Source organism: Cydia pomonella, chromosome 15, assembly GCF_033807575.1.
Source record: "Cydia pomonella isolate Wapato2018A chromosome 15, ilCydPomo1, whole genome shotgun sequence".
In the NCBI taxonomy this organism is placed as follows: domain Eukaryota; kingdom Metazoa; phylum Arthropoda; class Insecta; order Lepidoptera; family Tortricidae; genus Cydia; species Cydia pomonella.
In genome coordinates, this window is record NC_084717.1 from 12194432 (window position 1) to 12218895 (window position 24464).

Consider the following 24464-nt stretch of genomic DNA (forward strand, 5'->3'; position numbering starts at 1 on the left):
AGTGCCATCTACTTTCACTGACAAAACAGCTTTCTACGACATTTTTTGCGAAGCATTTGCTACTTGCTGCATTTGCATGTACCATAGGAGATTATTGACTCATATTTCTGTTCACCAAAATACAAATCATATAACGATGGAATGATAAAAATACAGGTTTTTACTTGGACGGGTTATATTTTATAAATTAGTGTCGATCTTACTAACATATAAATTAAATATTCAATTGTACTATAAAGGCACTGCGTTACGTGTTGTCTTTATTATTATCTATCACAACGTCCGTAAGACTACCGCGTCTAGAGTCTGCTTCTTCTATACTAGTACCACTTTCTTTACGAACACGAGAGAATAATCTAGGCACGGGTCCACTGGACCTCCCCGGGCCTCCAGGGGCCGGAGAATACCTCCTTGTTTTAGGCTGGAGCGTCTCATCCACGCTCTCAGAGTAGGGAGGAGGGGGTTGAGTAATCATCGTCATACGGTTTTCTCTAGAATTTGCAGCAGTTTGAAGCTCTGCACCAGCTACGACCGTAGCTAATGTTGGTGTGAACTGAGGAGCTGTTCCTCTGCCGGACACTCTTCTTCTTCTAGGGCCTGCCGACTCCGTAGCTTCAGACGGTGGTTCATGTTTGCGTTGAGGTAGATCCGGAATAGATGGAAGAGTGAATTCTGGTCTTATTGAACCTCGCCTCCTAGTCGAAGCGGGCGGTGGACCACCTCCAGTTAGCAGGTCTAAAATACCTGTAGGTTCCACGCTATTGGTAGAACTACCAGGATCAGGAGTCTCCAGCATTGCTAAAGCGCGTAGCAAGTCTGCTACGCTCGTTTGTTCCAATACTTCTACTTGTTCCGTCTCGGGAAGACTAGATAAGTTAACGTCGGGGTCGAACATGCTGCCGCGGCCTCGCTTAGTTTTTTGTTTGTAATTCTCCAATTCACTATCAAAATTATCGTCTTCATTATCACCCGAGAATAAACTTGCACGTCCTTGTCCTATTCGCCTTTGATACTCTTTAATACTAGCTTCTAAATCGCTTGTTGGTTCACTAGAAGTACTGGCTTTGTGTTTACCAAATGTGGGGAACAAACTTAGACGACCGCGACTTGTTTTATGCTTATAATCTAAAACTTCTTCGGAATTATCTGGTATAACGTCTTCCTCATCGTTTTTCTTAGATTTTCCAAAGGTTGGGAAAAGACTAAGACGTCCTTTCTTCGTCCTATTTTGATACTTTTGAACTTCATGTTCATCTATTGTGTCGTCATTATCGTCATTATTTTTAGGCTCACTAAAATCAAACGTAGGGAAAATACTTCGCCTACCCCGCTTTGTGCTCTCTTTATACTTATTAGCCATGTCTTCTTCGGGATCACTGAAATCAAACGTTGGGAATATACTGTGCCTGCCTCTTCTTGTTTTCTCTCTGTAAGCTTGGCCAGCATCTTCATCCGCATCTTCATTAAAATCGAATGTAGGAAATATACTGTGCCTCTTTTTCTGTTGATACCTTTTAATTGCAGCTTCATCCTCGTCGGTTTCTTCAGAAAAGTCAAATGTAGGGAAAATACTGCGCCGGCCTCTTTTCGTTTTCTCTCTATAAGCTTGAGCTTGATCATCTTCTTCGTTTATATTAAATGATGGGAAAATACTTCCACGTCTCGGCTTACTAGTAATGTTTTCATTAACTCCCTGGGCTATGCTGACTCTACCCTTCATGGAATTTTTAATGTAGTCAGAAGGATCTTCAGTGGAACTTGATTTTCTGAATATTTTTGATAATATACTTTTAGGTTGTGTTTCCTGGACAGGATTGACTGTAATGCCACCTTCAGGAAGAGATAGCTTGCCTGTCCTAATATTAGCCTCTTTCCTAAATTTATCTGCTGTATCTCCATTTGTCCAGGTTAATTCATGATCTATCGTAGGAACAGAGTCCTTCTTATAATTGGGAACGGCTACGCTGCAAGCTCTCGTCCTTTTCGGTGAATTTCTAATTATATCTTGGCCAATACTGAATATTGGTGGTTTTTCACTTGCCAAAATCTCCTCATCGTTAAACATGTGGACGCCTCTTTCTTGCTCTTGTGGTTCGAATCCACCCAAAACATTAACAACTCTTGCTAATAACTCAGCTGGTTTGACGATAGCAGTTGCGCTAAATGTTTTATCTTTATCTATCCCAAGTAAATCTGTATCTGATTGAATTCGCAGAATATCTCTAGTTGATAAGTAAATATTCTCGGAGTTAGCTCTTCTCCTTTTGGTTATTGGACCTCTTGGTTCCACATCGTAGGTCAGATTAGGACAGCTAGCACTTCTTATTAGACGAGGTGTTGTATCTACGTACACTGGCTGAAATAAAAATAAATTTAGATATAAGACAGCTATTAAAAAATAAATGAAATTGAGATAAATCGGTTTTTAAGGTACTAAATAAGTATTGAGGCGTATAATCATGCGTAAACCAGGCAAAGTAAACCTGTGATATTTTATTACAAAGTATGAAATTGACGACTTTATCAAAATAAACTAACCTTTAGTTTTATTAGGTTCGCTTCGTTTATGATCTTCCTTATCACGGCCATATCCCTGGTAAAGCCTTGAAGGATCTTATTTTGTGTCGATTTGAACTGATTAGCGAATTTTTGCTCCAAGCGATGGACGGATTCTGATCTCATGCCACTGGTTATGAATCCCAGCAGCATCACGATGTAGCCGAGGCCGAAGGTAATCCAGCATATTAGGAATATTTGGTAAGTTATGAAATATCCGTTTGCAAAGCCATTGTTGACGGTACCTAAAAATATGACACGAATAATTGTAAGTAAAGAAAAGCCATTTGCTGTCGAGCCCGCTAGGAAATTAAGTGTTTAATCTTTGGGTTGTCAGTTGTCAATGTATCATCTATAAAACCTTTTAACTATGCCTAGTACAAAAAGCTCCTAATTCAGCTGAGAGTTATACTACAAAAGGTCTATAATTAACTCTAACTGAAGACTTTAATCTTAGACAATATAATTACAGTGTTGAAAAAAAAAATCAGACAAAACAAAAAACTACAGGTATTCCAATATTTATAGGTTTTGGTATTCCAAAGCTTCATTTTTATATTTTGTGTAATTTTTGGACCATTACTTGTTCTTCTGGGCTACAGTTAAGTAGTCTTACGGTAGGTACCGCTACAAGATTTCGCATTTGTTCCAAGTAAATGTAATATTCCTAAAAAATTCTTCATAATAGTTAGAATAGTTACCTGCAACTAAATCACCGAATCCAATAGTCGTGAGTGTAACGAAGGCATAGTAGATAGACGCAACGTAGTCCCACCCCTCAAATACCACGAAGATACAGGCGGGTAGGAAAATGAAGAACAGGAAACCTGGGACCAGATACAGGAAGATCTGACCCAGCATGCCAAGGTTATGAAAGAAATAGCCTAAGTTGTTCGCTCGTTTTTCGTTCCGTCTTTTGTATTTGCGATATACTGAGATGAGCTGAAATTGGAAGAAAACATAAATTAGAAACAAATGGTGTTACAATTGACGACAATAATAGCTTTGCTCATATTTTAGTAAAGGCGTTGTAGTATTTTGGCGTGATTGTGTTTGGCGAAATGTATATGGAAAACTGTCGTTGTTTTAAGTATTTACACATTTAAGGCGGTATTATAACAAGTTACAGTACACGTGGGTTAAGAGGTTTCTCTTAGTTTATTTTTCTCGGGGCAAAATAAAAAATATGAGGATTCCTTACGAGCATTTCTCTTACCCCATCTAACGTAATATTAGCATTAGTAATGAACTAAGGACCATTACAACAGATTACTGATCGACGTGGCACTTAAATGCCCGCAACACCCAATAATAAGCTTATATTAAAGTTTACCAAAAATTATGCAAAAGTTACGCAAAAATTGGTCACAAAGTCTCAAAGATTCCTATTAGTTACAGATAAAATAGATTTTTATGTTTATCATTGGAGATTTCTTTTACTACTTGTTGCATTGAAAAAGGAAAAATGTATACTACAACAATAAAAGTTATCTTCGCAAATAAACTACCTTCCTGTAAAAATGTCATACATTGGGTCTATGTCATGCATTTCTAAATTTACCTTAAACGACTTTCTATTCCCAATTAGCAGTTACAATTTGTAGAGACAGTTTGTATTTTTCATGTTCTTCATAAATATGTGCTCGATATCTCACCTGCAATCCGAAGTATTCGCCAAGGTTGGCGAGCAAGATACCGTTGATGGGAATACCGAATAGGCCGTAGAAGATCATGAGAATGCGGCCGAGATGAGTGGTCGGCGCCAGGTTGCCGTAACCTGGAAGTAATTTAAACAAAGTTAGGTTATTTAAAAAATTATATCATTTCTGTTGCAAATAGGCTTACAGCTACTCTGATGGTAGTGGATTATTGTAGGCTATGGAAGATTGTTAAGTAACAATCTTCCATAGCCTACAATAATCCACTACCAAAGTGATGTCATAGTTATGCCTCTGCTGTCCTTCGGAGTAACGGGCATGGTACGTGGCAGGGTGTGTGGCGTGGCAGGGGTGGTGGTAAGTTCGATTTTGTAAGTTATTTGTAGTATTTGAGGATTTTATTACAAAAATAAATCATTTCAAACCCTGAGCTCCGAAGTAACAGATCGGAGTCTGAGTTAATTGATTAAAATACAGCGGAAAACTACCATTTACTTACCAATTGTACTGACGACAGTGTAAGAGAAGAAGAACGAGTGATAGAAGTCCCACTTGATGGGCGGTTCTGCGTCTTCCGTCGTGTAGTTGAAGACGCTCTTGCCGCAGTAGTCGGAGAGCTTGCGAAGGATGACATCCTGCTTCTCAGGGTCGTTTGGAATGTAGTTTTCGTAGAGGAGATCTGAAAATTTGAAGGAGAAATTTTGAATTACATATCAGTTATCACTGATAACTAATTGGTGATTTTTTATATCAAAGTATTCTTGGTTGGAGGTTATAATGATATTTTTTTATGATTTTCGACTGTCAAATTATATCTGATGAAACTAGTTGGAGTTCGACCAAGATGCTAATTCAAATTTATATTTCATCATCAAAACAATATCTATTTCTATCTATTTTTGATTTCACAATGTAAGTTTAAATTGGCCTCCAAGCTAAGTTTTAGTGCTAAGTTAAGTAAAGCACTTCTATTGGGACAATGTATATATGTATACATTAGTCACTGCCAAGTCAATGTAAACTTATCGGAGTCAGAATATGCCGATTTCTAAAATCTAAATTAAACGTAAATTTAATAATTCTTGACATACCTACGATACATATCATTTGTAACCATCTCATACATACGAGTATGCATCTAAGTTAAAGTCTATCATTAGACGTACTCTTATCAATGCCGTCACTCCTAAACAATCAGGAAATGTTAGAAATTTGCATGCGCACATGTCAAGCTCATCAAGACAAATGATCGTTACGTTTACTTACTGACCATTAAGACTAATTTCTTCTCATTTAAGTAGAACATCGCTTGTTAAAATATTAATATTGCTGAATATTTCAAGTAGTCAATACCTACTTAGTTTTATTACAATATTACAATACAATAATAATACTTGTATGTATGGATGGCGATGAATGATGTCGAGAGGTTTTTACAGATAAATTGCAATAACTACGTTTGGGTTTATTTATTTCAGTCTAAATATTTTATTATCTACTTTTCTTTATTACTATGTCGGTGGCAAACAAGCATACGGCTCGCCTGATAGTAAGCAGTCTCCGTAGCCTATGGACGCCTGCAACTCCAGAGGAGTCACTTGCGCATTGCCGACCCTAACACTCCGCACCCTCGTTAAGCTAAAAAAAAAAAGCATGTTTTATAAATGACAAATACTTGTATTCTTTCTTTGTCGTAATTTATGCCGCAATGAAACGGGTAGGTAATTCATCTAAACATAGTAACGCTTCAACTAAGTAAATCTAACTAGCTTAATTAAGTAGGCAGGTACTAAACGATTAGCTAACAAAAAGGTTTTAAAAACCGATAAAAAGTAAATATAGGGCAGTAATTACTTCTTGCACTTCTTACAAATGTCAATTTTACGCGCGGTTCCACACAAATTACCTAGTTGAATTCTTCGCGGTGATCTGAATACAATCGATTCTTTGACTGGCTTAATTCCTATAAAAACCTGGCAGAATCTCACTGTTTACAAGCAAAAAAAGTGAGTTTTTTTGTGACCTTGAAATGGAAAGTAGCTAAGAACTTCGGATCATGAAGCTATTGAGAGAACGTACATCGGCAATGTACAAATAGTTTACCCCGATAAGCGGACTAACTTGAAGTTAATTGAAGCAAATGGTTGTGAATCATGTGACACTATAGACTATGAAGTACTTTAAAGTAAACATGGTAACAAGTGTTTAAAGATTAGATTTTTTTCAGCATTGTATTTGTAGTGCAATTGTTTAATCACAAGTGGATATAATTCTTAATCGCATTGTTTTCACTAAAGCTGATGCTTGACAACTACGTTCAAATTTAAATACCTAGGTACACTTTTTATATGGACCAAAATTCACAATTTAAACTATTTCGCATTCGCAATATACTTGTACGAAAGACGCATATCGAAGATAATTCTATAGAATGTATTTTTACTAGACACGCATCATTAACTGATGTATTTTCAAAATTATTGAATTAAATGCCGTCAAAGGGTCATTTGCGGTCACGGAAGTAATTATTCAGATTTAATTCTAAATGTCCTATTGATCCGTTTTATAGCGGTTTGTAGGAGTGTCTTCATTGTCCCGTGATTACCATTACTTGAACATAAAACCTATTTACGATATTGTGCTGATTTCATTGTGGTTTCGAGGTTGCAGTCACTGTCAAGAGCAGCATCAAGGACGTTCGGCAAAACCAGCCAAATAGGACACCCACTTCTGTCGATTATCGTATTTGTTAGTTAAAAGCGTACCAGGGCCGCTTGGCAGGAGAAAGTCCGCCTTCGGATGCCCCTGGTATCGCTGGAACGCTATGGTGGAGGCAAATCTGAGCGAACTCCGAGTCAAGAATTGGCAAGAAGAAGTGCAGGATCCAGAAAAGTGGCGCTCTCTTGTATCGGAGGTCAAGTCTCATTTTGTGTCACTGAGCTAACGGAGCATTTGTTCGTTGTTTCAGAAAAAAAAATCAAATGCTAATGATGCTATTTAATACTTATTTTAATGATATCTTCTTTTTTTTCTTTTCATCCCGTTACCCTCTGTTGGAGTGTAGGGCTCGAATCATATTCTACCACTGACTCCGATCTTGGGCACTTTGGGTAACATCCTCCCATCCACTACCCAATAAACCCAAACCAAAATATACGAACCTTTGCCTTTAAGCATTTGTTCACAAACACTTGTATTATTATTACCTATTTGTGGATAAACCATCCGTACCTAATACAATAACACGGCATTAGAATTGAATATCCTCACTTTTCTTTTTCTCGTTAGGGTAGAGGAGTTCTACACCGGTTTAAGCTGGCTGAAAGCGGCTCTGGTTTTGTTTATCCAAGTTTCAATATCGGCTTCCGTTCCCCCACTCTGGTCGACAATACTGCCCAGATAGAAAAAGTTAGCCACTTGTTCAATGATAATGCTTAATGTTATAGTTAAATAGCTATAGAAAAAAATTAGAGTAATGAAATGAAAAGTATTGTGGCGTCATTCCCCGGGTCCCGCATAGACTTTTAGAATAGAATAGAATAGAATTATATTTATTCAGACAACACATCAATTATTACAAAGAAGATAATACATTAACAACAACAAGAATTAAAAAAAAAAAGAAACAGTGGAAGTTGAATAGTACAGAACAGATAAGGATGTGAGGCTGAAATGGTCTCCACTCAGCATTGCAGTTGGCACGACTAAGCGTTGTCAACGGCGCTGGTTTTCTGTGGAGCCAGTGAGGTGAGCGGAACGGCATACTGCGCGATTTGTGTGACAGATAATAATAAATAATCAATTATCAAAAGGCAATATAAAATATAAATACTTATGAATAACAGCTATTAAGGTACACATATTATACATTATACATGCGAGTTCATTATATTGCAGTAACCAGATATTTACTTGGGTGTTAATCATATTTAGGAACTGAGGCTATGTAGAATGATGCCCTTAGGCAGCAATACCCTGTTGAGCTATCAGGTGTGCTTTCAGCTTAGATTTGAAGCTACTAACAGCTACTAACTTTTGATCTTCATAAAAATAGGACCGATTGACATACTACTAAATTTTATTTTCCGCATGTGAATGCAGCATTGTACACGTGATTAGCTATTATAACAGTAGTATTTCATTTATTACGTTATTTAAAATAATGGTATTTCAATATATAAAAATAAATTATATAAAATGGAGTGCACTCTAATGTGAAAAAGTGTAGTATTATACTGCATATGGTAAGTTGACTTTATTTTGACGAGCTAGTAATGCAACTGTTATTTATTTTACTAGTCACCCTTTCCTATATTTACTTTTACTGCTCTTGTAAGTATTAGGATCGTGACATTGCTATAATTACATGGTTTTCATAACCTCGATGTTTGCAAGAGTTTTTGCTTGATTGTTTCTTAAATTACCATGTTGATGTTCGTGACATACTGCTAGGGATCGTGTTTTGTTTTCATTACTACCGAGTATTTTTTACAATTAGCAATGAAAAAAAATCTATTGCAATATTTAACTCCGGATTCCATAAATAACGATCCTTCGTTACTTAAATTGTTCAGTGAAAATATTCATGTAATTACAAGTTTAAGCTTTTAATATTTATTTATAAAATACACATGTATTTTACATTCCTCTTATTCGAAACGAAAAGTAGAATGTTTAACTCGGGCGAATGGCACCCTATCTGATTAATTTTTTTTTAGGTATTCCACTCGAAATATCTTGTTAGTAATGGGTCCTTTTCGTCCCTCGGTTTACACCTTACTATTCTTATTAAGTATGTAGCTTTTGGTTGTGAACCCGTTACCGTGTTTATAATTATACTTACCTACTTTAACAGTCGAAAATTTACCTTGTAAATTTTACCAGGAACTGAGATCAGATATGTTAATACCCACAGGGGACATATCAGTGGCTAATTCTGAAAGCACGATGCGGCCTCAGCCGTATTTACTTTGAGTGTTGACATTCGCGCGACAAATTGTGCTTACATTGTCAATTAAACTCCTTTTGAAACGTAATACAACTGCGAAGCTAATGCTAAATATTTTTATTATTTATATTACTTATGGTTATCATTTTATTTTTAGAATAGCCTTTAACCAGTATTATCGCATTACAGTTAGAATACTAAATAGGTCTGCAGAGTAAAATTTGTACATTTTAAATTAATCTTAAAATGATTTAGCGCCACTTGCACCATTCCACTAACCTAAGGGGCTAACCGATTAAACCTGGAATTACCACGGTTACCTGTACAATTTGACACTTGGTTAAACTTATAACCGCTTAACCCCGGGTTAGTGGGATGGTTAGCGGGTAAACCGTTAACCCAGTGTCAAATTCCGGTTAACCCCGGGTCAGTGTGAGGGTGCAAATAGCGCTAAAAGTCCCACAGCAAGCTCGGTTCTCTATACAAACGTAGTTACGTACTCTTTTTGCTCTGAAACTGCGTACTTATAATAGGATAAGGTAAGGTTTCTTTAAATATCTTTGAAAACGTGTAAAAAAAATTGGTGAAAACGAGAAATTTAAAAGAAGGGTTCTTGAAAACTGCCCTGTTAATTTTTGTTTCTTTTCTTATCACCATTGTGCTAGCAAATCTTAAATATGGTCAAGGTCATACTATCAGTTCGCAAATTTTGAATTTGCACAATTCGCTATCTTCAAAGAGGAAAGCCTAATTTGAATTCTGGTCAGTTCCAAAGCTAGCCTAGGACGTTTGGCTGAACTGGCCTCCATTTTCCTTATGTCTTCCTCAGGTGACAGCGGAATTTTAATGCAGATCTAGAAATTTCCGTGTAATCTTCGATTGCAGATCGGCTGTTGCCAATTAAAAAAAAACACACAAATACTGATCTCATGCATGGCGGGATGGACTCAGATTGATAAAATAATGAACTAAATACTCTTCCTGAACTTTATTTGGATACCAAAATTCAATACCCTTAGCCAATAGTTTATACCAACTCAATGAATAATTTATACAGGAATTATAGGGATTTGCCGTTCGGGGAATTCCTCGTCCAATTGGATATACAGGGCCTGAGTATTGAATTGTCAGAATCGCATAAACATGCACAAGGTTTGAGGTCACGCTCAACTAATACATTTCCTATTTAAAAATGTTACTCTTTATGATTCAACTGCTTGCTTGATACACCCGAACAGTTTTAAAGTAGTTTTATTTATAGAATTTTATGAACTAACTGTTCTAGTACTCTAATTCCAAAGCGATAACCCTTCGGTTGAAGAGAAACATCCATTTTCTCAGCAAATTCAGGCCAGATAATTAGGTTAGCTCTTAGTGGATTTAATTCTACGGGAGCTACAGATTTATTTTAGTTCTAATGTGTTTTAACTGAAATACTTTTAAGTCAAATTTGTGCAGAAGAAACATTATTGTCGTTATTATATTTATAAAAATTAGGGGACCCATTTAATATATTTTTATATTGTGTAATCATGAGACATTCGTTAAGGGCAGGTTAGGTTAAGGTTGCTATGCAAACATAGAGGTACGTATATACCTTACATAAAACTCACTTGATATACAATCGAAATCAATAACCTCCTTCCCTATATATTTACCTAGAACCTTGACGAACCTCATCTGCCAATTGAACAATCTGTGCCAACAATGTACCTGCTCCCCGTAAACATAATCAAGTTTCCGCAATAAATACTAACATCTTTTAGAATCCGTCTAAGCTTATGCACAGGTCTCGACAGGATGGCACTTTTACACTTTGTTACGTCTTGTCTGTGTTTGTGCGTTATCTTGGCCCGACACTATAGTACGTACGGTATATACGTAAAGTGTATTAATAAGTATAAGCAGTTCCCTGACCCCAAAAGAGCCCACCAAAATATACTTCCTCATCTCTGTATGAGTTGTGTGTAACTGTAAATTTTCCCTGTTTCATACAAAGCGGCCTACTTAATAGCTTACAATTGAAATTTGAGTTAGTTTGTAAGAATATATACACACTTAACATAGGGAAAATATTAATATTATGTTAATGTTATTGTTTTCTTTAACGTATATCACGTACGTTTCGGCATCATTTTCCTCCAACAAAAAACCAGATCTCGAGCCATGTTAACAGGCAACATAATTTTCCAAGGGGCATTTTTTGATTACCTATCCATGTCTGCTAATACCTAGACTCATCCTGACACCGGAAAATCCATATCGGTTTATACTGAGAGCCAGCCGAATAGCCAATACAACGTACAGGAGGGTGTACGCCGCTAATCAAACCCCAGCTACCAGAACAGGGCCACGGAATAGGAAGGTTTCAGGTTTCCTGAGGATATGCCCAACCAATCGAATGCCAATTCTACGTCTGGATCTCCTTATGTATATAGGTGCTTGCCCAGTTATTCTCCATTAGTGAGCAATTGTGATCCAATTAGACCAAGACATACGCAGGATTTTCCTTAAGAGTATGTTCACAAACACTTGTAGTTTTTACTGTTAGGTATTTGCGGACAAACTAGGTACCTATTAAAAACAGAGAATGCTATAAAAAAAACATCCGAACCACATTTTATACAGTACCTATCTACCTATCATCAGCCACACAGCTGCCTAATCAGCCAAAACGTGAGAACAATATTTAATTTTCGTGATTTCAGTGTTTCCTGTTAGACGTTATAGTATATGCAATAAATATGTATATGGTCTGTATTCCTTGAGTAGGTATTTTAGTGTGATTTTCTAAAAGCATCCTGGGCTCTCGAAACAAAAGGGGAGTACCGGTTGTTCGATGAGTTAAACGCGTATTTTGAATTTTCCACACGTTCACATTAGATCACTAAACCATTACCTGCGCTTAATTCAGGTCTGTGTCACTTTGCTATTAATCATGACTACGTGCTGTGTATTGGTCATGTTTCCTTTGCCTACGGGGGCAATATTCTATCATGAACAATGGACTTGTTTCCTAAGATAAATTTAATTGTTTATGAACAGTCATGACACCAAAGAAAAAACAAAAAAGAACGATTATTCGCGTTTTTGACTATTTTTAATAAACAAAAACTCATTTAAAACAGTTGAAAGTTTATCCCTATTTTAGACAAATTAAATAAAACCTCAAGTCTCGGTCCCACGTAAACTATTATATTTTACTAACTTATATATATATAGTGTTATATACATAATATCATGTATCTTGTAAGATATGTTGCCAAGAAACGGAAGGACGTTGTGTAAGTTTGTATGACAGCATTGAGTTTAAACATTACATAAATACATAGTATCCAATTTTAATCTTTTTAAGATATGTAAGACAACGATTGATAATATTTTATAAAAAGAAAGTTGGGTTTGGATTTCTTGGATTCGTCTCTGCCCCTATTAGGAGAATATCAGAAAAATCACGAAAAAAAAATCGTTACAAAATTAAAGAAGGCGGACATGTATTTTGAAGTAAAAGTCGTCTTGGCTATTGCTGTCGTCGAGATTTTTTTTCCTGTGAGATGCAAGACGGCTGGTCCCTGTTAGTTACATTGAAACACATAGGTATTGTTTATCCAAAGATATTTTATAAAGTGCCCCTATTAATGCTAGTAAGAATGCTCTTTTATATATTACTGTAAATGAGGACTGACTGACTGGCTGAGATATCAAAAATTAAGACATTTACTGACTGGCGGTGCGAAGTTCCCCGGGCCCGCTGGTATTTAATAAGGATACAGGTAAAAATTTAATATCAATTTTGTCATTATAAGATAACATAAAATCGAAGAAGTTTCCTCCTTTCGCTAATCCGACAATGTGACTGATTAACATGACTTTAGATCATTAACGTCTAATTACAGTCATAAACATACATTTTCACACGAATTGACGTATGCTAATCCCCACATTAAAACATATGTGACATATTTAAGAGAATGTGATGTTATTTTTAGTAATGACTGCGAGTTTAAAATATGAATTATGTTTGATGTGAAAATTAAAATACTGACTGCATTTTAACTGCCCGAGTTATAATAGTCATGTATGTGCCATTTAAATAGTACTAATGCATCGTTTTCTTGCTTTTCTGAGTAATAATGTAGAAAAGTTTATTAAATATGTAATCACGGACTGCCTATTATAAGGAAGCTGTAAACCATGTGGCTTTCATCAAAAGAAAACCTCCTCTGATCGTAGATGCCAGTTTACTTAGAAACAATTATTCATTACAAATTTATTTACTTGCTTGAAGGAAATTTATTGATTATGATTGTAAAAATAGAATGGAAATATTTTTATTTATAAACACCAACTAAAACGAGACAATTTACATAATATAAGGAAAATATAGAAATAATTAAGTTCTGTTGCTGGCGACTTCCAGCGCTGATCTTCCGATGAGACCATCAAAGGAAAAGAATCACGGCAGGTACAAACAAAAAGAAACATCATATTAACAAATAGTTATTTACGTTACAAGTGTAGAAAATAGGAATTACCTATTCCCACGTGTATCGTGCAACGTTTTACAGTACATATGGCTCTTTAAAGTTTCGACATATGCACGGAAAGTGCTCATTCCCGCACACGTGCGGGAAAGTAGCACCATATTCGCTGTACAATAATTTTATATACAGTGGCAGATGATTAGATAAAAAAAGTGTATCCAGGAAAAATATACGGACTCGCCCACCGACGGTTCCGTACTTTTTAGTATTTGTTGTTATGGCGGCAACAGAAATACATCATCTGTGAAAATTTCATGGTCACGGTTCATGGGATATAGCCTGGTGACAGACGGACAGACGGACGGACAGCGGACTCTTAGTAATAGGGTCCCGTTACCTTTTTGGGTACGGAACCCTAAAAAAATCAATTGTAATCTCCCAAGTGACCTACCGACTGAGTTTAAGTTTCTTTGACAGTTCTACAGTTAGAAAACGCGCGGATATGATGAGTACAATGACTACTTGGTATTTCTGTGGCAGTATTAATTAATTTAATTGTAATAGAATAAATGGATTTTGATTACATATTTATATTACTTACCTACCTTATTTCTGAGTTCATTAACCTTTTCAACGTCAATCAGCAGTACTCGTATTGAGTCATTACTGTATTAAACAAACAAATAAATATTTAGAGGACAATTTTACACAAAAAGTTCTACTCGTAGTTCCTCAAAGGGCGGGTGTACTCAGTGTACTAGACTATTGAAAAAAACAGGCTGTTTATTTAGTTACCTGCAATAATTTACCATTTACCATGGGACCAACCCTGAAATCACGAAAAAAAATTGGCTGTTTCATACATTTTGGCTGTCTGACCTTGACATTTTCTATGAGAGAATAATTTTTTTTTTCGCGACTTCCGGATTGGACCCATAGTAAAAGTTGCTCAATATGACCTATACCTATATATCAGCCCTATCAGCCCGTAAATTATTGCAGGTTACTAAATAAACACCCTTTACATAGGTACATAATAACAACACTTTTCGTTCAGCCTGAAGATGTAATTTAACCCCCTTATTCATAAACGTGTACTAAAGTTACGATACCGCTAATAATCGTTTATTAGCGGCACAAACAGGGCACAAACGATTATTAGCGGCATCGTAACTTTAGTACACGTTTATGAATAAGGGGGTAAATGTTCTTGGCTATGCTTGTTTTTAGGATGTTTTAGAAGGAAGCATCTCTTTGCAACTGATTATTTTACGATTTCATTGAAATATTGTAATTTTGAAATCGATATCTTCTGAGTTAAGCTTTCAAGTTTTATATTTTAAGTAGGTAAGTATATTTACAGTTTTACACTCATTTAAAGCGCACTGAAATGATAGAACAGTCAATATGTTGGTGATGTCTCTCGATAGTTAACATTGGTTAACATACGCTCTATGATTGTATTAACGTCTTACTTGTCACGGGTTTGACGTATAGTAGGTACTTGTACAAGATGATTCAGTAGACGTGAACAGGATCGACACTAAAATGTAAGTCTCTTAAACCGGAATCCGAATTTTAATCCGGAAAACTGGGTCAAAATTTTCGTTGTCTTGTTTTTTGTCCCCAAAAATTGTGACGGAGTGGAGCTTTTTGTATTGTCTGAAATTTTGTTTAAAATTTTTCTCATGTAAAATATAATCTACAGCTAAAAAGACATACAATAGCATTCGACATTTGTATTTATTTAATAGAAGATATAGATACAAGCGTGACAGAGTGGTCGCAAACAAGGCAACGATAATTTTTTTGACCCTACTGCAAATATAGAGGTTGCCTTTTCGAACGTTTTTACTACAACTACTACAAATATAAGTGCTACACTTTTTTATATCTTTCCCATCACGTAACAATGGTGTTCCGGACCTTTGGGAGGCGTGCTCGGAGCAGGAATCAACACGTAGAGGACCTTTTGACACTTTCATGAAATGTAAGGGGTTATTTTTTTATATTATTAAATCTTTCAAATAAAATATACCGATCAATTTGTAGTTTTGTTAAGTACTTTCATTAACCGGATGTGGTAAAGCATAGAATAGGTATGGGTATAACAAGACCACCCTAGCGAGCTCAAACAGAAGATAAAATGTTTCAATAAGCAAGCATTTTTAGGTGTCAAAGCAAGCATTTTTAGGTGTATGGTCTTCTCTACAGACGGTGGATTTTCTATGATACATTAGTGACATAATTGCCTATTATCCCGTCGTCTTGACAATAATACATAAATTTGACTAGTTAACGAGGCTTGGTATGGCCACTTGCGTCAAAACCTTTGATCGTTCGAGTTCTCCCTCTCACTCACTCGATTAGAAAATTGCTGGTGTAAAACAAAGATAATACGCCCTGTACAAGGAACAATGATCAATTTAATAAGTAATTAACTGTTCGTAAAGCGATTACACTGTTACATTGTAGTGTAGACTGATTTTGAAAGAAACTCACTTATGCCTATTCTGATCTGGTTACACGTAGATTAGATGTACAAAATGTAAGTAGGTGAAGATTTACGTGGAGTTATATTTTAGTTTTAATTGTATACTTGTGTGTCTAATTGTTTAATTGTATCTAGCGTATTGGTTGCCTAAATGATACCTAAATAGAGGTCAAGTTTAATGAACATATTTAAGTTTTCTTATGTTGACAGCTTTAGAGACAAATGTTAAACAAATTAAAGTCCAAAAACACAGACTATCGATATACAGAAAAATCGAAGAATAAAAACTATCATGACAAATAATTTTTAATGCAAGCACTCCTTCAATAGGTTTAACTCGTTATAGAGATGAAGTATCCTAATTGAAACATAATGGTGGCGTTTATTGGCATGAAATTAGCTAGTTAGTCTGATTGAAGACTGCCAAATAAGGACTAATAGGAATTCATTAAAACGTGAAAAACATAGCCGATTATAGCATAGAAATACTTTTCTGTATTACAAGAATACTTTTACGGGCGGTATCGACAATAGGTTATCATTATTGCTACTACATTATGCCTAAAATGTGCAGTTCTGACTAAAATATGTAGAGTATCGATATAGTGCCACAGTAGATTAATAAAACAAAAAATATGCACACTACACAGTTATTTAAGTAGCTTCCTAATAAAAACTTCGAGACATATCCTCTACGGTTACATACATTCGGTTGAAAGTTGTTTTTTAAGAAATATTAGAATGATTCAACCTTTTCTTTTTGTTATTTTGTCTCGTTGTCTAAGGGAAGATGGTTGCACAGTTTTTTTGGAGAAAAGTTGTACCGCGCTCTGTTAGTAGAACTTGCTTAGCAAGTAGACGGTCCATCATGGAAATGGCTTATTACTACACAAATGCATAATTGGTAAATTCAAATACCATAAAATCAGGCTTATAAGAGCTTTCGAGGGGAAAGTAATCACGAGTTATAAGAAAAAGTTGATTAAACCATTATCATTATGCAGCTGTTAATAAAATACCTACATTTAATTTCATAGAACAGCTAAAATATCTTAATGATATCTACTCCTAAACTATTCGACTTTTTTATACTTTCCACGTCGGTGGCCAACAAATATATACGAGTACGACCCAGCGTACTATGCGGTCCTTATACGCAAGGAAGTGGCGCACTGGAAAAGAGGCCTATTCTCTGCAGTGGGCGATAAAGGGCCGATATGATGATGATGATGGACTGGACTGGACTGGATGTCTTTCGATACCTCCCTGGCGGGAGGTATGAGTGGCCGTGTCTGCCATTGGGCTGCGGCGGACGTAGCGGGTCGCTCCCCACCGATGTGGAGAGGTCATTCCACGTCTTTTTGTGGACGTGTGTGCTGCTGGTGATGGCCAGCTCTTCGCTGCCGATCGTTACCCAATCCCACGACCCCTGGCCACTGGCCTAGCCTGGTGATGATGATACGCAAGCAACTCTGCACACCTTTCGACCCAGTCAAAACGAACTCCTTGTTGCACTTGTGTCGTGTTTAGTTGTTTCGGATAATAATGTAAAAATAATAACGAGAACAGATGGAAAAAATAATAACAAGACGCACAAAACGCGGCAGTAGAATTTTATTAACACTGAAAAAAATGTTTGTTTACATGTCATTTATGATTTGGAAGTCTTATTAACACGTGAAATTGGTTGTCTGTTTTGTAGTTTCTGTGTAATATTAATTTTCCACGAACATTGTTGTTGGCTTAATTTGAATGGTGATAGTATTATATTACCGTGCCTGGACCGCGATTAGTCAGTTTGTGCATGACATTGTTGATTTTGTAGCAATTTTTAATACGAGATTTAATTCCTTTGTACGAGTATTTTATGTTTTGATGTAAGGTAAAGAATGACTCACGTTAGACCGGCCCGGGTCCGGGCCGGAGTGTACGACACTTCGTTATCTATAGAGAGCATCACGTGATCACTAACACTCCTCATAGAAACCGAAGTGCTGGACGCCCCGGCCCGCCCCGGGCCGGTCTAACGTGAGTCATCCTTAACATGGAGTAAAAGAAACATTGGGCAAGAGAAACACTTGTAGGGAATCCTCTTACTGTTTCCCTTGCCCCACATTACCTTAAAAGTAAGGTAAAGATTTGGAATATGAATATGATATAGTAGGTATCTGGGTTTTTGACTGCAATTCAATTCTGTACCTACATGCTGCATGTAATCAGCATTTAGGTTCCAATTTGTCTTTTCTTTGCCTACAATTGTGATTGAGGCAAAATTACACCGGCACCGGTTTTTAGCTATATATGGGTCACTTATATTTGCTAACAAGCTGTTATTAAGTATGTTAAGTTTATAATTAAGTAACTATTAAGAAATAAATAATGAGTTGAACACACGTCGCTCTGATAAAGGATATCCGTAAGATGATACAAATTTATACCTAGACCCGCCGACTTAGAGCGACATTTTGACTTTTAAAATCCCATCTTGGATTTATATTCATCTGACATTCTAGCATAGTTTCAAATCCAATTTTATTTTTATATTTGTCCGGTTAATGTATACTTACGCCTTATCTACGAACTTAATAGAAAAAAACATTAGTTTTTTTTTTGGAATATTATTTAAATTACTTACAATTAAAATATTATTAAAATTAGCCCAGAATACTTGTAGTGGAGGAGTTCCATTCTGGTCTTCATGAGCAGTTCCATTTCACCAGATGGCATTGTTAAAAATGCAAATGCTTAATTTTTAGATAAAAACAATCGCTATAAGCATGCTATTGATATTTGAGGAGTAATTCATCATCAGAACTTTCGACTTTCAACAAAAATGTTGCTTAACAAAGTAACTTGCTAACTAAACTTAACGGAGAAAATATATCGCTAAACATAAAAATACGTGTCGTTGAGATGTTCTGTTCTGGTCTTCATCAGCAGTTCCAATTCATCAACTTCATCATGTCACTTTTTCAATCTAAATGTTTGTCGTTGATGAAAATACAAAAAACACTATAGGTGTAATATTTGAGGAGTTCCTTCGATTCCTCATGGATTCCATCATCGGAACTGGGTTTTGGCAAACATGGGACCAATCTGTAAATAGGTATACAAGTTGTAACTAAAATAGTTCGGATCCGTTTAAGGGCATATTCGGTATCGTGTTCTGATTAGGAAAAAGTAGAAGAAAAGTTTTTTTGACGCGAAAAACATTACGTTTTCTCCGGGACAGGTCTTCCAAGTCGGCCAACCCTCCTACAAAGGCCAAAAATTTTTTGCGTCTAAAATATTTCACTTCTACTTTTTTCTAATCATAACACGATAACGAATATGTCGCTTCAACAGATCCTACTATTTTTGTAACACCTTGAATACTTGCAGATTGGTCCCAGTTTTTCCAAAATCTAATTCTGATGATGTTATCCATAAGGAGTCGAGGGAACTCTTCAAATATTATAGGCACACCTTGCACTTGTGCACTTTCAATAAAACAAAATTACGGAGTTCTCAGGTAACAAACATTAAAAAAAACATGCAAATGGATTCAGGACCTTTTTCCTTTTAAAACTATGAATTCGGGAAAAAAATCAATCAAGATCAGATTTTAAAACTCGAACGCTGCTTTGAATCGCGTGCACTGCATAAAGCCGCAACTAAGACGATGCTATTTCTAATACTCTAGTTAATTGTACGTAGTCAATTGATTGTTGCCAATTGGCGCGTTTTTTACCCGGTCGTGGAAATAAACACACAATGGGTGACACAGACACACGCACCAATGGACGTGGGTAGTGGAATGATGCTTCAGGAAATGGGAAAAGGTGTTGCGCTTTTCATTACGAAGGTTATAAGATGTTTATTGTGCATAATCGATTGTGGCATCTTTGTTGCGGTGGTAAATGTTCCTGGGCTATTTCAAAGGAATACTGCACTGAAAAACAATTGTCGAAATATTGAGTACCTTATTCAAAAAATAACTGAACTTAAGCTAATTCGCAAGTCAAAATGTTTGTTTTAGTAGTAACAAAATATTTTGTTACTGTTATGTACATATTTCTTTCAGTGAGCAATTCGTTGTGGCACTAGGTACTATATTTCCACATCATCCGTCTGTCGTTATTACGAGTACAATCAATCCTGGTATTGTTTTTCCATCAATTTGATATAGATATACGAGTAATGACGGGGTAGATGAATCTTTACAAAAGACGTATGTCCATTTCCTAATAATTTAGGTAGATACATTTTGATTTTAATTCTGCGTCATTAAATTTATTGAAAATTGGTTGACAAAATGCTGCATCCAGAGTTGCTAATCCGCGATTGTTTAAGTCAAACAAAGCTCAACTTACCTTATTTACCTTTAATCAATCACATACAGTCACTATCTAGTGTACAGATGAATATAAATTACGAGTACCTAATTCAAAATACTGGCTTTATTAATACCCCGTAGTGCTACGAGTTTTATACTTATCATTGATGTTGTTATTATTAGCCATGTCAAGTATTTATGTTTATGCTTTATTTATAAAAGTACCTACTAAGAACAAATGCGCTTTTTATTAATTTTCATCAGATTCTACGCGCAACAAATGCAGTGTTTCTTAACTATATATTATTATATGCTGTAGCAATAATATTAAATCATGCTATCAAATTTATTATTAGTGGGGCAATCAAATCACGAACTTTTAACTATTTTGTTGAAAATTTAATAAAAGTCAAAATAACAATAGCCAATTCTGTTATATTTAATGGCTGGATCTAACTCATGATTTAGGCTTTTTTTAGTTTTAGGTAATATTTGGGTTTCCTTGTAATGTGAAATTGATAACTGTAGCTGTATTTGTAATAATACACAAGTTATCATTTTACATTTTTGTAATAACGATACATTTTGGGGAGTTTATGTCTGTAGTTTTTATTTAAAATCCCACTTAGTCCTAACATAATTAGAGTCTCGCTTTTAACTAACTAGTATCTAGGATAATCATTTTGCAATTTAAAATTACAATGGCTAATGCTAAAATGCCTTTACTGGTTAACTCCTTTTAGAACCAGCTCTTAACGAGATCGATAGGCAGGCATTTCATTGCGAAACGGAGTTGCATCAGTGCAGAAGTGGACAGATATCATGAAGTGTTGCATTTAATTCACTTATTGCTGATTAACTACTGGTCACATGTTTTATACATTAACTTGTTTATATTAAACAAATTAACTGACAAGAGAGGGAACGCCGAAAGAAAAATTTGACAGGTGTATGTAGGTAATTAAAACATTTAAAATTTTATCGTTGTGTGGTAATTAAAATCAAATTTTCATCACTGAATCCTGAAGGTGTAAGAATTTATACTGACATATTTTTAACAGTTATGGTTTATGTACATGGACCTGAAATTATTGTATATAATGAGAATTCGCCAACGCCTACAAACACTACCAATAAATTTATATAACTGCAAACTTTACACGTTTATAATTAGGTAACAACATTTAAGTATTTGATTGTGTTCTATGTTACCTAACGGAAATTTTGTCTGGAAGAGAAATTTGGATTCGGTTTTTATCGCATCTGACTGAGCAAACGCATATTCTTGAAACCAGGAGCCATTTGTTAAATAGATACATGTAAGCGTTAATTTTATTGTCTTTTGTTTAAAGTTGTTATTTTCTGTCTACGCGTAGTTAAGATGTCACGTCGAGTACTTAGGTACTAATTTTCTAACATCGATATGTAGAATCAACTAGTTTAAGGCCACCAAGCGAATATGAATACTTATCGATACTTATTAGCCCACTTACTTTGGATTTCTAGTCTTTCCAGTTTGTCTTCTGCCCTCTGCTGTAGCTCCAAGGGACTTTCTATGTGGTAGAAGATGCTGGCACCAACTAAGAGATATACAAGATGAAGTGCCAGCATGCACGCTAGTTGCTTCTTAGACATCATCTTGGTGAGATTTCTTATAAACTTGCTTCAATAAATTAAAGTACGATCACAACCAAATAAACTTAAACATAAATAATCACAGGCAATCCATAAAATCCATTGCAAAATGCAATTTCTAATTAAATAAAAGAAAAATTGTCTTTAAGGCGTACTCGTCCGCACATTATAAAATCCTGAAGCACATAAACACTGGCACACGAGTTCGTAATTCGATTTTCATTTTGAAAATGGAACAGTTTTCCGAACGGGCGTTCGATCCGAGCGTTACGAATGATCGAATGATTTTCCCGACGCGTGCGCCTGCGACTCGGCACTTCCTTTTTTTATACCCGCTCTAGATGTTTGACAGACGCCTCGCATTAGCTCGCCGTAAAGGATAATAAGTAAGGTTATTGCTTGCTATACTATATGTACCTCGACTGACGTGACGCAGTGATGATGCTAGTTGGGGGAAAGATTTTCGTTTACTGCCTGGATTATGTGGATTTTAAATTTGATAAAACTCGTCCCAGAGTTACATCATGATAATACTGATACCGAATTCTTTCACTACTCGGTCCGTAAAGCCTTTCAATGTCTAATGATATGCAAAATCTAAATCCCGGGCTCATTTTAACCATATACGTCATTTCTACGAGATTCTCGCAAATTTTAAAGAATAGTTCACTTATACAAATGTAGGTATAATCTTATCGTTTAACCACAGCTTAAACGTACGGCTCGATTCGAATTTTAAGATACGTCAAATATTAGGATATAGATACGATATGGATTGTATATGTCAGTATCAAAAGTAACGAAAACGTCGCTTTTTACTCTGACATATCCATATCGTATCTAGACCTAATATTTGATGTATCTTAAAGTTCGAATCGAGCTGATAATCTGTAATAAATAAATAATATTATAGGATAGAAACATTCTTACACAAATTGACCAAGTCCCACGGTAAGCCAAGAAGGTTTGTGTTGTGGGTACTCAGACACCGATATATATAATATACAAATACTTAAATACATAGAAAACATCCATGAATCAGGAATAAATATCTGTGTTCATCGCACAAATAAATTTATTTGGGCATTCCCTTACTGGGATTCGAACCCAGGACCATCGGCTTCATCGGCAGGGTTACTAACCACTAGACCAGAGCGGTCGTAAACATACATTAATTTAATTTCCCTAAAATATATTTCATCGGAATCCATTTCAGTTCAGTAATAAATATTCAGTTCAGGAGCATTCGAATTCTTTGAATGTTGTCGAAGACGACGAAGAGACTATAGAGTTCAAAGCAACAGAAAGAGCCATGCTTCAATTATCTGCCAAATATTTCAAAAGTTCGTCCGTAGGAGTTTGGTGACAGGGCTTTGGTGTTCGCTTGCCATTAGACCGTACGCTTGTTTACTGCCGCCATAAAAGAAAAAAAATGCATCTACGACGGAAAGTACAAAAGTGATTTTCCAACACACCAGCTGGTAAAAGCCCCCTTGGCTGTTCAAGAACTAATGAGGAAGTTGCGTTTATTTAATAACGTTAATTTGGATTTGATCAAGGTTGATTTTGTTTGATGTGTTACAGTTAGTGTTTTCCTTGCGTTGGTGTGGTGAAATTTTTGTTTAACCGCTCGTGCTGAAATTGATACCCGAGCAAGCGAAATATTCCGAATTTGAACTGCCAGCGAGTGGTTCGGAAAGTTGAATCTTGAGCTTTGCGAGGGTTTCAAGACATCAGGGTAACAACTTTGCCCGTTGTAAAACAAATAACTATTTCACAACATACACCATGTTGTAAAGGCTCTCTTTATTCTTCAAAAACTAAGGAGAATGTTAATTAAAGGCAAAGTAATTCGATGTTATGTTGGTGGTAGAATTGACGATTTTGAATGATAAATATTTTTTACCATAACAGCGTTAAAATTTAAAATATCTATTTATGATGAAGTGTTCTTTGGCTATAATAGCCGTTATCTTTTCCGATGTTTTTTTTTTATGTAAATAAATTGCCTATACCCACCTATCGCATAGTATTAGCAAAATATTTGTTAAAGGAATACGGTTTCTACAGATACGTTCTAAATAAGCTAGACTAGTTAAGAGAAAAAGGGGCGAAGTCATGACCGCTTCTCCATACAAACTTTGTTCCCATTTTCCTCTCTGCATATCAAACTTTATAGGAAATAATTTTACGCAATCTCATGTATGTAAGGCGTATCGTAATTCCCAAAAGAAACAACACAAAAAATTGGTGGATAGTTCTGAAAAGCCGTTCTTATCACAACGGAATATGAGCGATTTTAAAAAGATTTTCGGGATTACCGAATTTCCAATATTCCGATATGTACCATAACTATGCCCCTCGTTTGATTTTT

General features: G+C 35.7%; 1 protein-coding gene across 1 annotated transcript; it reads right to left on the bottom strand.

The window, feature by feature from the left end:
* Positions 1–157: 157 nt before the first annotated feature.
* On the bottom strand, positions 158–22783 carry LOC133525832 (uncharacterized). The gene is made up of 6 exons (XM_061862234.1): positions 21949–22783; positions 4714–4893; positions 4212–4333; positions 3258–3498; positions 2539–2801; positions 158–2356 (listed from the first exon to the last, which is right to left on the bottom strand). The coding sequence occupies exons 1-6, from the start codon at positions 22091–22093 to the stop codon at positions 248–250; spliced, it is 3060 nt and encodes a 1019-aa protein (XP_061718218.1). The 5' UTR covers positions 22094–22783; the 3' UTR covers positions 158–247.
* Positions 22784–24464: the final 1681 nt, after the last annotated feature.

What these genes read in the sequence shown, in the direction of transcription:
- LOC133525832 (XM_061862234.1), bottom strand. Translation starts at nt 22,093, where the DNA reads ATGATGTCTAAGAAGCAACTAGCGTGCATGCTGGCACTTCATCTTGTA. An exon ending in GGAAAGACTAGAAATCCAAA is followed by an intron (nt 4,894 to 21,948) that starts GTAAGTGGGCTA and finishes TCAAATTTTCAG; the next exon opens with ATCTCCTCTACGAAAACTAC. An exon ending in GCGAATACTTCGGATTGCAG is followed by an intron (nt 3,499 to 4,211) that starts GTGAGATATCGA and finishes TTCCAATTTCAG; the next exon opens with CTCATCTCAGTATATCGCAA.